The sequence below is a fragment of the Pelodiscus sinensis genome, chromosome 10 (genome assembly GCF_049634645.1).
Source record: "Pelodiscus sinensis isolate JC-2024 chromosome 10, ASM4963464v1, whole genome shotgun sequence".
Lineage (NCBI taxonomy): Eukaryota > Metazoa > Chordata > Testudines > Trionychidae > Pelodiscus > Pelodiscus sinensis.
This window is the reverse complement of record NC_134720.1, coordinates 52,782,321-52,796,796: the sequence shown is the minus strand read 5'-3', so window position 1 is coordinate 52,796,796 and position 14,476 is coordinate 52,782,321. Positions and strand designations below refer to the sequence as shown.

The window sequence follows — 14,476 nt, the reverse complement described above, 5'->3', positions numbered from 1 at the left end:
ATAGCATCAAATTCCACAGTTTTAAAGCAGACCCAACTCATCTCTCTCAACACCAGCAGACTTCAGACAAGCTAATGAAACTGAAGTGCCGGCCAGCCGCGTCTGAAGCGCTCACGTTACCAGCTGGGCAGCAGAATGTCAATAAATAGCTGTTCAAAGAGCCAAGGAGTAGAGACAGTTTTTCCACTTTAAAAATCAAAACCCAAAAAAGGCCACAAGTCGATCTAACCAGAACTGAAGTCTAAGATCTCAAAATGGGGGTAAAAACCACAGACAGCTGGATTGTAATTTAGGGGCAGGTTCGCAGGCTGAATACCAACCGATAGTACAACAACGGAAATCATGGTTTGATATTTAAAAACAAAAAAACCCACAAGTCAGCCCAAGATTCCTAGTGATGAAAAGTTTGGACAGAAAATAAAATCATCTCAATAGGAAAAGTGAGCGGCACAGAAGAATTGATTCAACTCAGCCAAGAGTCAAGGAAGAGAGTGACTGGATTGGAAAGTTACTCCTGTCGATTCCAACTGCCTAATTTCTGGAGCTCTTTTCAGTAGACGGTTGCCATAAATGATTATCAGTCATTTCGACATCTTGCATTTGATTAAGCTGCGAGGACATTATTAGTCAGGCCTGACAGGATGTCTGTCTCCTCCCTACAGAGAGGTAGCAGATGTAACCATAAAAGACACGGCCAAAGGGCAGTAGGACAACAGCAGACCAGGGTCAGTAATAGGACCACGCATTCCAATCTGCTCTCGCACTCATCAACGACCTAGTGCACCTTGTCTCCACCTCGTTAGGCTGAACCCGAATCCGTTTGCTTTACACACAAAGTGGATCAGTTAGGCTCCAGATTTTCAAGTCAGTTAAAACTTGAACCAGGGACGGGTACTTGATTCAAACGCAACCGTCTAAAGAATGCTTTTTGTTAGCACACACACGGGCAATACGCAAGATGACTGCACTTGAGAGGCAATTTACAGGAGGACACACAGAGCAAGGCGACTTAGAATTCCCCACCAAAGGCACGGGAAAAACGGTTACAATCTATCGTGGCCCTGGCTCCACCATACCCAAGATCATTTCAGCACGGAGTGGGAAGGAAGAGGTCTCTGCTGCGATTGACGGCTGGGTTGTTTCCGGAGCACAGAGAACAAGCCTTCAAAGGCAAAACGCTCAGCCCTGCTAATAACGTTCACCCCACCCGCTCAACCTACCTCATACGGATCAAAGCTAGCAGCACTGGGCCACATGGTCAAGGGATGCCCACGCAGGCACAGGACAGGTTGCACCCCTCTAAACCAGGACTCTGGTCCGGCAACATCTGCGATCTGGCATGGAGGAGGAGCCAGCCGGGAGCCCAGCAGCTGGGCCAGGGATGGGGAGGCCAGAACGGACCTCCCCTGGTCCAGTAAAACCCCTCCTCCAGGACCAGTCAGGTCCTAAAGGTGCCAGTCCAGGGAGATCCAACCTATAGCTGGATGCTACTTGGTCTTCCCCAAATGCCGGGCTTTGAGGAACAGGGTGGGTGAAGTAGCATCTTTCACGGGACCGACTTCTGCAAGCGAGAGGAACACGCTGCTAGCTTAGCCGGAGCTCTTTGGCAGAGTGCTGAGGACACATCTGCTGGGGGACCGATCACCGGAGTTTCCCTGATGCAGGCACACAGCAGCCTCTCCCAAGGTTTCATGAACATCAACCTCCCCCACCCAGCCCTCTGCATTGCCCGGACTGGATTGCGGGGGGCTCCAGCAGCTGCAACCCACAGCCACAGGTCCTTTTAAATCGCCGGGCCCCGGGGCAGCCTCCCCCTTTGCCTCCCACCTTGGCAGCCCCGTACACAGCACCACCCTCCTCCCCCAACTCTCTAGCTCTTGTATTCAGCTCGCACATGCTCCCAAAGCAGTGAAGGCCAATGTCAGAAATGTACAACAATCCGCCCTACTGCCTGGCAGCCATCAGGTCACCTACACTGGCCTGGGAAGTACAATCTCTCACCCTCCCCCTGCCCACAGGGATTGCCAGCTCTCTCTGCGACGCTTCCTAGACGTGGATGAACGCTAAGACTCCCCAAGACTCAACCCATCCCTTTCCTTCCCCCCCCCCCCCCCACGCCCCACTCCCCCATAACCCACTTCGGCTCCTTTCTGAAAAACTGACCCCCTTGGGATGACGTCTGCCCACCCTCTCCGCCAACATAAGCCCCAGGGAAGCTCCAGCTTGAACCTCTCTAAAGCAGCACTCTGGTCCTAGAACATCCACAGTCCATGCCGGACCACGGATGTTCCAGGACCAGAGTCCCGGCACCTGGCTGGCAGCCCTGTGGGGCTCAGAAGTCCAATGGAGCCAGTGCAGTGGGGAGATGGCCAGGAGGCCAGCAGCTGGCCCAGCATTGGAGGGGTCAGCAGCAGTGGGGTCAGAAATGACCATCCCTAGTCCAACAAAATCCCTCTTCCGGGACCAGTCAGGCCCGAGGGTGCCAGACCAGGGAGGTCCAACTTGGACAGCCTTCTCCAGTTCATCAAGCCCCCAGTCTGCTGCCTCCCAACGTTCCTAGGCGGGGAGGCGTGTCATCAGCACTCAACTCCACATCTGGACTCGATGCCTGCAAAAGCCTCAGCTGGGACCGCAGGGCTGAACACGCGCACACCCAGCCGCCTGGTCCCCCTGGCCAAGCGAAGCGGAAGCAGCCTTGGAGTAGGAACGCAGCAGCGTGTCTCACACACCACATTTCAGCCAGCCTATGCGAGCGCCCCCACCCACGCGGCTGCAGCAGCACATCCCCCGGGCTTGTGTAGGACAGCCTGCTGCTGGGGAAAACCCCTTGGGCCTGCCTACACTACTGCTACCCTGGCAGAGTGGCAGTCATCAGAAAGTCAGAAAAATGCCCCTACTGGGAAGCCCAAGAGTGTTTGCAGGGGTGATTCCAGCAGTAGTAGTTCTGGGAACCACTAGCTCCCTCCCCTCCCCTCCCCACGCACAACTCCTGCATGTGAAAACCAGTGTTCCCTGTCAGCTGTGTGCTTGCATGGCCACTCAGGAGAGATTCAAACACCACCCTGCTGACTGATTAGCAGAAGGCCCACAGTTAGCTTTTGTGTTTCTATAGTGGTGGTGCACATCTGTGCATGCCTCGGTGCACATAACATTATTCCACACATGGATGGAAGAGATTAGATGGAACACTAGTGATAACCCCCGGGAAGGGGGAATATAGGATAGTGTTGGTCAGTTGTGATACAAAAAAAAATGCAGCTCATGCTGATAGGATATAAAATTAGCAGAAGGGGGAAAGCAGCAGGCCTTAGACTTCAGATCGCCTCACAGACGCTTACCCTAAAGTTTACTTTGCCTGCAGCAAGAAGTGGAGAACTCCTGCGTCTCCTAGCCTAGACAAGAGCTCCCTTCATAGCAATAGCCCATAAGCCGCCTTAAATCACAGTGCCTGTGTATGCTCAGTAATTTGTGTGCAAAAAGCAACTGTGGAGGCAACACGAACAAAGGGGGCAGTTTATTCTTTGCCACCCAGTGTAGACACTGGAATCGCCTTTATTGGGAATTAGCTAAAAGGGACAGAGGGCAAATGGCACTCCTCACACTTCCCCTGTACTGGCCGGCACGTGAGAATTCTTCTGCCGTTTGCTCCAATGGTCAGACAGGAACATAACCCCTCCGATGGCCGCAAGCTTGCCCTGCCGCTCCGTAACCAAAAGGATGCCGGGAAGCCATGCTTGGGAGACGAACGACCTGAAGATTTCTCAAATACTTTCATCAGCTAATAGGAAACGTTTTCCAAAAGCAGCAGGTTTATTGAGCCAGAAATACCCACCCATGTGTCTAAACGTGGCTGAGATTGTGTGTCACTCGGAAGACCAGGCAGAGGGACACACACACAACCCAGAGCTAAGGCTATGTCTAGACGGCAGGCGTCTTTCGGAAGAAGCTTTTCCAGAAGAGATCTTCCGCAAAAACTTCTTCGGAAAGAGAGCGTCTGCACAGCAAAACCACATCAAAAAAGCCATCTGCTTTTTCAAAAGACAGCGGTCATTCAGTGTGGATGAGCTCTCGCATTTCAGCTGTCATTACTATGGACAGAGTGGCCACCAGGGTACCTGGGCTTTTTCCTCTTCTTTGGAAAAAGCTCCCTCTTCCCCATCCACACATGCCTTTTTCAGAAAGAGCTCTTCCAGAAAAAGGCTTCCTTGTAGAAAGAGATTTACCAATGTCAGAAAAACCCCTCTGTTTTTTCCATTTTTTTCCCCCGAAAGAACGTAATTGCAGTGTGGACGTAAGTGAAGTTTTTCGGAAAAATGGACATTTTTCTGAAAAAAAAAAACCCAAACCAAAAAACTCTGCAGTCGACATTCCCTAAGAGGGGAACGCAAGAATGGCAGCAGATGCTAAACACATTCATTTGTTTTCAGGAGTTTATACTGCAGACAGTAACTGACCTGCCGCAATCACACAGAAGAGCAATTTCCCCGTGTGGATTTGGATTACAAAAGTGACCAAACTGCTAATCCCAGGATGAGGTGAGTCAGTAAAGAGCTTCTCTCTTTGCTTTTGCCCTCAGAAGAGGAACCTGAACGCTAATACCAGCTGCTCTCCTTTTGCAGTCTGTCAATGAGTCGTGGTACATTTCATTGCACGTACATTTCATCTGCGCGGTAGAAGCAGTGGGTTCAATTACCGCTATGAGCAACTTTAAACAAATCCATCAGCAGGAACGCCAGAGTTTTAGTAGGAATGTTTTGAGAAGAGGAAAAAAAAAGGTTCCCCTGAGCATCACAACACCACTAGCTTTCATCCATCACAATCATGAAATATACTTGCATCCCTAGTATAACTGGTGTAATATAGACACAACAAGTTGGAGTACGTGGCTTACATGAGCAGAGCCCTGCGTGGATACAAAAATTGCAGCTGCAAAAATGAGCCACAGAAATACCCGCGGATAAAAAGCAGATATCTGAAAGTTTGCAGGGTTCTAGATAAAAAAATGTGTATCCACATCCACAATAATAAGCTGCAGATATGTCCGTGGACGCAGATACCCGCAGAAAGAAAGCGGATACCCATGGATTTGCAGGGCTCTCTACACATTTATTCAACCTACAACCACCACTTTCCTGTTGCCAGTCCACTTCCTCCAGGTACCTCAGCATTGCTGGTTTTCCCATATATGATGGTAATCAGAGCCAAAAAGCCAAGTGTACATAATGGGACAGATACCACAAAAAATGGAGGGGCATGTGTGAAGAGAGACGTGCAATAGACAATACTTGCGTTTGTTGTTTCTCTATGTTGGAGTGGACAGGAGAGAGCCATGTCTCTTGGCTTAAGACTGCCATTTTATTAGTCTTAAAAACAGAAAGCCGAAGTAAAACAACCAAAATGAAAAAGTCCTAAGGATGTTTCAGGACAACGTATCGGGGGCTGTGTCAATGGAATCGGAGATCTTGGGGGATGGCAAAAGGATGAGGAGGAAGGAAAGGACTCATAACACTCGGGAGATGCAACCCCCTCTGCAGCAGACCACGTAAGAGGGTGGCTGGAGCGCGAAGGTGGATCTAGTCCAGCTCTCAGCTGCGCTTGAGGGCCTCACAGATCACGTGACGAGGCCGCAAGGCCTGCTGGGAAGGGGAAGCAGTATATAAACAGCAGGTCCTGTTTCCCCAGACCAACGTAGGGAGCGTTTCATCCCCTTCCCAGGAGCCCTCGAGGGGAGTAAGGCTAGCTGGGAGGTTTACTCACCCCCCACACCTGGAGAGACTGTCTGGACCTCTGCACCAACGTCTGGGCTTTATGAGCCCTTGATAGGACAGGAAAGACGTGTCCAGCCTTCACAAGAGAGGCAGGAGCCCAATATAATTCGGGCCAGACCAGGCCTGAGGAGGACGGGTTCTCGGGGTACGTGTCGGGAGCTGCTGCGAAGCTACGAAACCATCAACCCGACTCCAGACCAGGATCCTCTGCCCCAGCAGTGCGCTTACACCAGGCGGAGGAGGTTAAGAGAGGCACGACCATCACCAGACACCAAACGCATCAGCACCTCACACAGACAGTGCTTGGTCCTGCCGGGAGGGCAGGGGACTGGACTTGACGACCTCTCGAGGGCCCTTCCAGGCCTAGTGTTCTGTGAGACTCTCCTGCCTCGTGCTACCTTAGTAGAAGTGCCCCGTAAGGGAGTGGCAGGCAGTACGTTCCCTTCACCCCGGGCATTTTGGGCAGATTAATGAATAAATAAAATCTATTCTCCTCCCACCCCACCCTGAGAAGAAGAGAATTCAGATCTCAGGCTACTACCTGGGAGAAAAAAAAAAAAAAAATCAGTCGCCACCCCTGGGACAGCTCTATGAAGAAATGGCGGAGTGCCAGGGAGATGGTTCATGTTGCGTTGGCTTCCCTCCGTAAACACCCCCCATCGTGCCTTCGCCCAATACAACAGGCCCGTGCACCTACCCGTAAGTAGCTCAGAGCGCCAGGCGCCGCAGCGCCCTGTGCATACCGAGTTGCTTCTTACCTCCCCCCGCACCTCACTAACATACAGGATCTCCCGTGCAAGCGACCAGGTGGCTTCCTTTGAAGACAGTTTCCTTCCCCCTTCCATGTAGCGCTTGGCGAAGAGCCAGGAAGCCAAAAGAAAAAAAGGTCTTTGTAGTCTGCACTGAAATCTGTAACCCCCATGTCTCAAAGCTAGCCTGAAGGAAACCGCTAAGGAAGGAGCTGAAGACGCTCCCTGGGACGTTGTCCTTTTGAGGGTCTCCTCACCCTCTCGGAGAACGGACAACGGGGTATAAGCCTGGATGAGGTTTTACTGCGCGCCCGAGTCGAAGCCAAATTAGCCCCACTGCAAACAGACGTTAGAAAGGAACCATCTAGATCAGGGTTTCCCAACCTATGGGTCAGGACCCAACTATGGGTCGCCAGGTGTCCCCCCGGGTGGCTCTTAAGGAGCCATTCACACATTTTTTTAATTGCCCTGGGTCACCAAGTCTTCCTGAATGGTCAAAATGGGTCCCCAACCTGGAAAAGTTTGGGAACCGCTGATCAAGGAGGAGATCAGTGTCTCGCGCTCTGCTTCTAGGCACTCCCTCCAGCTGGCCTAGAAACTGATTTGCTCTCAAGACCCATCCATTCACGCTGGACAGGACCTCGATCGATCGCCTGAAGAGGCGGATCCAGTCACAGAGGGATGAAGCTGGCGGGGTGGGGGGCAGGGAGGGGGAATTTATTTTAGAGGCAGGCTTCCCCCGAATCTCTCACAGCATTCGGTTTCCAGCCGGTCAGTTGGTTGATTTATTTAGATTTGTCAAGCCTAAGGACATTGCTAGCTGAGGCAGGACAAAGACCACAAACCAGAAGGCTCTGCTCATTTGCAAGCTCTGCTAGGGAGTCCAGACTCCCCGTTCCTAGCCAAAAGCTGAGCAGAGAGCGTATGGAAAAGCAACTCTGAGATTTCACTTGAGTTTTCCCTTCAACCGCACCCACCTACAGGGCAGAAAACTCCTTGGGCATCGACAGTGAACGAGAGAGATGAACATTTGCACCTCCTCTCTATTTTACTTCTGGCAACGCTTGAATGTGCTTTGACCAAATAAAGCAACAAATGACCCCGCAGCTCCGTTTCTTCTCTAACATCCTCTGCACTGTGATCCTTGGCAGCAATCAGGAAATTGGCTCCCACAGCTGGACTCATCTGCCTGGACCATCCCCTCCTGCCGCCACCACCGCCGTAGCTGGAAAGACTAAAACTTGAGCTAATGCTCTCTCTAGGGGGAGAGTTTGACTTTCTACTCGAGCCCTCTGCAACGTGGGCCTGACGGTGCGTGCAAAGCACTCGCAGCGACGTCCGTCGACCCTTAAACTCCACGGCGGTTCGCCAGTGACACGCAGAACGAGTCTCGCCTCCCTCTTGCAGGGGATTAACATTGCTTCGCGTCTCGGTGACAAGTCGTGTCCCTCCGGGCCTCTCCTCCGCGTGCGCCAAGGAACAAAGACACAAAGGATCGGGAGATGCCGGATTAGCTGGACCCTGTGACCTATCTTTATTTCATTTTCATTTCCCAACGGAGAGGGCTATGATTCACTGGCCTGTCACACATTTAACACACGCCGCCGAACAAGCCTTCGCCTGCGTGTGGGGAAATCTGGTGATCTTTTTACAACTCGGACAGGGAAGAGTGGACCCAGGGGCCCCATGGACGCAGGTCCTACTGAGTGTCGCTTTCAATGCATAGCCACTATGATGGTCTTTCTACAACACTGCCCTTCAGTACTGCTGACGCAACAGTTCGCTCGGAGCTGCAAGGTGGAGCACACAGCATACACGTTGCCAACTCCGGTGCGCTCTGGAGAAGGCTTAAGCAGTTCCCGAACCAGCTACCAGGCAGAACACAAGCAATAGGTTTTGCAACAATGGGTGGAAAGAAGGGTTGTGGTGAGACATTTTGGAACAGCAACACTAACCCCAAATCCTTCAAAAGGAAAAAAAAAAAAAAAAGGAGGGGAGGAGACTCCCTAAACACAGAGCAGTCTCAGAGGCAGTGGGTAGAAAAGGAGCAAATCATCTCAGTTAAAAACTGTCTTTTGGTTTTTTAATAAAAAATTAAGAACAGTGGTAGCCAGCTTTAGGCAAAACCACTATTGGCAGCTTAGTTTTCCACATGCATTCTCCAGGATTTCCACCACCTAATCTCTCCTGGACCCTTACAATCTGAACCGTCCCTACAAATTCCTATTTTTTTTAAAAAAAAAAAATCGCCCAACATCCCAGTATTTCAGATGGAAACAGTGTCTCATTCAAAGTTTTATAAACATCATGTAGTACAGTGGAGGTTGTTCACCGTGGAAAATGTATTTTAAAAATTAAGCACTAAGTCCTCATTTAGCTAAAAAGGATTTACTATTTTCTACGACCCCACTGTTAAAATCCACCAAAACCGTTTTCACTCTCTGCACCACAGAACGTTTCAGCGGACGAAAATCCACTGCTGTATGGTCACAGCTAAAACCAGCTGACGCTTTTAAAGCCCTGCACAGGCCATAGACACTTAAACTGCTCAAGAACAGGGCGTGCATCGCGTCTGACGGACGAGTCGAGGCAGTCAACCGTACGGAGTCTGCAACCCTCCCATGGCTATTCAGCGAAAGTTGATCAGATAGCGTTAAGACCCAAACAATGCCCCGCAAACACGATCTCGGAAAGGTTCTCTCTGCACAGGCAACGAGAGTTTATCATTAACCTAGAGAGAAAACAGAAAAGTATAACCCACTGGGCCAGACGGTTATCTAATGAGTGGAGGAAATGAAGAGGAATGGATTGAACACTCTCTGTTTACCCTCTATTAGAAAGAGCAGCACTGAAGACTTTGTAAACGGAATCCAGTGTGCCTTTTCTTGCCTTATGTATTTGCACATGCCAAGTGCGCGAAACGCCGAGCGCACACACAACGTGCCGTTCTTCCTTAACTATCACCCCTTCGACCCCCCCCTTGCCCCAAGACGGAGTTTTGTTTTGTTTTTTCCAAATGACTGAGCTGCTGTCTGCTGCAGGTCGAATATCCGAGGCGCTCCAAACGTTTTCATCTCAACCACCCTCGGTGAAGGGTTTTGCTACCTTCCCATTCGGAGGAGTGTCAACACAGCTGCTCTCCCCTGGGGAATGTAAGCTAATATTGCCGAGAGAGCGCCCTCCGACCCAGGTAACGTCCTCACAGTATGCAGCATTTCTCTACCCCCTTCTCCGATCCCTGAAATATTTAAACACCTTTCGCGTTTCTGCCTATATCAAATGTCACAGATGCCTTTGCTTATGCAATTCACACGATCTCAGCAGCTTACATTTAAATGCATTCTCGCCAGCCACATTGTTTATACAGATGCACCACAGAAAGGTCCCACTTGTGCAAACTGGAACACTTCAGAGTGCATGGGGAAAGACAGGTAGCAGTAGGGAGGCTGGCAAGTTTGCCCATTAGAACGCCTCTGTTCAGATGCAATTTTACAAGGCAACTTAAGATACTTAGAACACATGTAGGTTTGCTCCCTAAACATGATCCACCGTGAATGCCAATTTTGGCAAGCAAAGAAGGTCAATAAAAGCCATAACGAAGTCAACACAGGCACTGTTCCTCCACGACCACAGGTGTGTGTTTATTCAAGACAGCAGGTCATTCCGGCTTGACTTGGCCAGGAAACGTTACTTTGCTGATTTTTCGAGTCCCTCCCGGCCTGCGGGGTTTGTGGTGCCCCGATTTAAGACTGGACAAACGTCACTCTCATCCCGGCGCCTGCCCTCGCCATCTCGCCAGTCACTAAAGAAAGCGGCTGCACGCGCCACAGCCAGCCCCGAGACCACCGCAGCGGCGGAGCGAGAATACAAGTTTGCCAATAAAAACCCCTAAAATCCTTACCTCGCTATACTGGGACTGGGCATTGTTTTCCAGGTACAACATGTTAGCAGTCAGATTGAGCAATGCCTCCGTCCTGTCTTCCGGCTCCAGGATTTTGACCAACACCCCCCACCCCCAGGAGACCCTACTAATGTGATTCAACTGGGACGATTCTGCTTGGACTCAGGGTGTGCCTCGCTGCATAATTTAAGTTTGCCTTATATACCCAAGTAGAAGCAAGGAGGAGGAGGTGGGGCTCTTACTTACCTGTCCAATCTGTCAAAGTGCCACCTGGAGTCCTCCACTCCAATGGGGAGAGGCCTCTCCCATCTCATTAAGTAGTTAAAATTCCTTATCACCAATCTCTAAAAAGGGAGGGGGGGGGGGAGAGAGAACAGGAGAGAGAAGAAAGGAAACTACAAACTTTCTCCTGTCACGTCTCTATGAAATTAGAAGCTCCAAGACAGCAAAGCAGCCCGTATTCAAGAGACACTTCTCGGAGCAGCTCTTTTTCCGCACTGCTGAGATTTTTCAAGGATTTCTTCCGTACGGTGCCCACAACATCGGGGAGGCGCACCCGATTTCAAAGAGGAACGCAGTGAAATGGCCAGGCCTGGGCTCCCGGGGTCAAAATCCAACCCCTCGCAAAAGCGCCAAGAAACCCCAAAGTGCGTGTTCGGGTGTGTGTCTAACACACACCGATATGCAACTTGCCAACAGCATTCACCGACTGTAAGGCGGCAAAATGCATGTAGGGCACTAACTGAACTCCATCCCCTTATCTGCAACTGCTTCGGGTACCTCATTTGTACCGATACGCTCCCTCCTTCCACCCGTAAGTGTACAAGGCTAGAAACCCACTCACAAGTGCAGTGTAAAAAATGTTTAAAAACAACTAGGCCAAGTAGTCACCTGGTTCCTAGCCTGAGCATGGGAGAGTCTTAAAATCTGGCTACTCTGTGGCAGAATCATCTTGTGAAAATGATTCAAGGCACCCCTTCCTCCCCCCCGCCCCCAAGCAAGACAGCACCTGGTTGCTGTGTACACCGTGATGTAAAAAAACCAGGAGTTCATGAACTGGCTTCGATTTTCCTCACCCAGCCCTCTCTGGCCTGTCTGTGCAGGAGATATGGACAGAGGGAGATCAGAAAGTTCCCACACTGCCGGACTACTGCACTGATTTTGTAAGTAACAGGGGACCCGCGGCAGCCACGGAACAGCAGCCTGCAGCGTGCACAGACCGGTGGTTCGTGCACCTCAGCTGGCCTTGTCGAAGGGTGATGTGAGCACATCTGCATAACAGGAAATGCCACACTTTGAACCCAGGGAGTTTGTGTCTGTTGCATCTAGCCATGGCGGGAAGGGGCCGTGCGAGGAGAACCCACGAAAGGAAACTCATGTGACCTGCTTCTAAAGGAGCAGTTATAAGGCGCGTCGGAGGGGAGAAAGCCACGCTTTTTACAAGACTCCAGAGGAGCAGAACTGCCCGCGTTTGACATGTAATTACAGTGCTCCGGGATTTTCGTGTCTAGGAGTCACTAATAGACCGACTGCCAACTAATGACTTTTCTCCAGGCAGCTCAAAGCAAGTCAAACTTCACGCTTCCAGGCTTGAGGGGAACCTGCAGGAACCTTTGCGAGGAGAGCAAGGGATTTCAAGCAGGGCTGCAAAACTGGCTCCTGCTTTTACGGAGAGATTTAACCCTTCGTGTGAAGTATCCGAGACTGGTCAGTGACAGACACAGGGTAGCTAACCTAACCATTCGGTAAGCACCAAGTACTAGAGCATTGTCCAGTGGTAGGATAAGGAAACTCGCTCTTCCCAGCTCTGCCACTGATTCTATGAATCTCCTTGGGCAAGTCATCCAGTTGCAGATGCCTCCTCTGTAGAACAGCGGCAATGCCAATCGGCTGGGTGGGGGAGAAGGAGGAGAGGCACACAGAAACGTACTTCCAACAACCTTTTGCCTTCATGCCAGTTTGGGTACATGGTACTGACAACCTCCACTGGTATGTTGGACCTCAAGGAACCAAGGCAAAAACCACACAGGAGGCAAAATCCTGAGATTCTTTTTTTAAGAGCTGTAAAGCAGGCATACTAATAAATTGTTCCAATGGTTAAACAAAAATAAGGGTGCAAATTAGTACACACACACACACACACACACACACACACACACACACTCTCCTTTTGCAGATGAGCAGAATGAGGTGTGTTCTCAGAACCTGGCAGTACCAAAGAGGCAAAAAATCCTTTTTGGAAGAGAGTCCAGGAGTCACAGAGGACAGCAGCAATCAGAGCCAGTAACTGCCTCTCTCTAACTCTGGAGATTCCAACCTGTTCTCTATGTTCTGAGTCGTTTATTTGGTGTTCCTGTCAGCTGTTAAACAACAGCCACACTCCACCCTAGAGACAGTCGCACTTCAGCTGTAGACGAAGCAACTACTCAATACAGTTTGCTCTGAATTTACCCAATAAGGTATCCACAGCTACCGACAGTTCTTCTGGGCATATAAGATACACCACCAAACACAGGGCATTGGCTGCTCAGCCACACTTCCCTTACACACACTCACTCCGTCAGTACCGCGGGAGAAGTCTCCCCTGTAACAAGTCAAACAAACAGCAGGAACCTCCCCCCCCTTTCTCTTGGAAAAGACAAGCAGCAATGGGGTGACACATTCAGGCAGACACCGGGGTAGCAAGTGACCTGATGTGTCACAGGGAATGCACAAGGCTGCCAGTGACTCAGGGCCTCAAACTGTAACCACAGGACATGAACACTTAGCTACCTTGGGACAAGACTGCTGCAGGTCAGGAAAGTCTCTCTCACACAGCCCTGCGGGGATTGCATGTTTACAGCTGCAATGCATCAACTCCGCTCAGGTTACAAGAGGCACTTTTTCCTCCATCGGGTCATTTGCCTCCCCTTCCCTTGGCCCCAGGCAGTGAAAGATCAAGGCTTGATTATCTTGCCTCTTAGGCGATCATTAGACAAACGCTTGAAATCTGAATCAATTGGGCCATACTTTCAACAGGACCCAAGGCAGTGTGGAATACAGCTCTTGGGCTGTAGAGGGGAGAGATTTTTGCCTCTAAGGGGACTCTGATTAGATCCCCACAGCAATATCATTGGGAACAAGTCACCGTTTTTTTAGTTTTTCTTAAGGGACTGCTGAGGTGTTGATCAAGAGACTAGAGCTGTCCAGAGGGAGGGTCCAGGGGAGATGCTGTGCGTGTTCAGGTTAGAATATTCTTGGTCCATGCTTCAGTTTATCTGTTCTTTTGAGGTTGGGAGAAACTCCCCAAAATTAGAGAGAGACGTGTTTTTAGCACTTCTGTTTTTGGAGGTTCCTCTTGACATCCTGAAGGAGCCCAGTTCTCACCTCCTCTCAAAGTCAGGACTCCGTGAGGGGTTTCAAGGTGAGCACCCCAACATTTAAGTACAAACCCCACCCCCGCTCACTTTTGAAAGTTTCAGCTGGAATACAGACAGTGCCATTCCTTTTCAAAAGCATCAGAAGTCGTTTTACCCCGATGGACATCCTACACATACCGGCCGTGTCCACACTCAGGGGTTCTTTCGAAAAAAGTACCCTTTTTTCGAAAGAACTTCCTCTGCATCCAGACTCAAGCCGCGTTCTTTCGAAATTATTTCGAAAGAACGCGGCTTTTCTTTCGATGGCGGTAAACCTCGTTTCACGAGGAAGAACGCCTTCCTTCGAAAGTTCCTCTTTCGAAGGAAGGCGTTCTTCAATGTAAAGAGGCCGTCTTCGAAAGAGAGCATCCAGACTCGCTGGGTGCTCTCTTTCGAAAAAGCGGATTTCCTCTATCGAAAGATCCGCCTGCAGTCTAGACGCGATCTTTCGAAAGAGGCTCTTTCGAAAGATGCTTTCGAAAGAGCCTCTTTCGAAAGAAGCCTGCAGTCTAGACACAGCCACCCAGAAGAGACCTACATAGGCTGGAGGGTAGGGTCCAGAGTGACCCGGCCAAAAGAAATCGGATGAAGTTCAACAGGGACAAGTGCAGAGTCCTGCCCTTGGGACGGAAGAATCCCAAACATTGTTACAGGCTGGGG

General features: G+C 50.4%; 1 protein-coding gene across 13 annotated transcripts in view; it reads right to left on the bottom strand.

Annotated features, from left to right (window-relative positions):
• TP63 (tumor protein p63) overlaps positions 1-14,476 on the bottom strand; it is a 185,304-nt gene that overhangs the window by 86,752 nt on the left and 84,076 nt on the right. Inside the window, exon 1 of one of the 13 annotated variants that reach the window (XM_075938261.1) lies at positions 10,419-10,607. The exons of the other annotated variants lie outside the window; for them this stretch is intronic. Coding sequence (XP_075794376.1) covers positions 10,419-10,460 — 42 coding nt within the window. The 5' untranslated portion in view covers positions 10,461-10,607. Of the gene's footprint in view, positions 1-10,418; positions 10,608-14,476 lie in introns of those variants that run through there. 13 annotated transcript variants of the gene reach the window in all.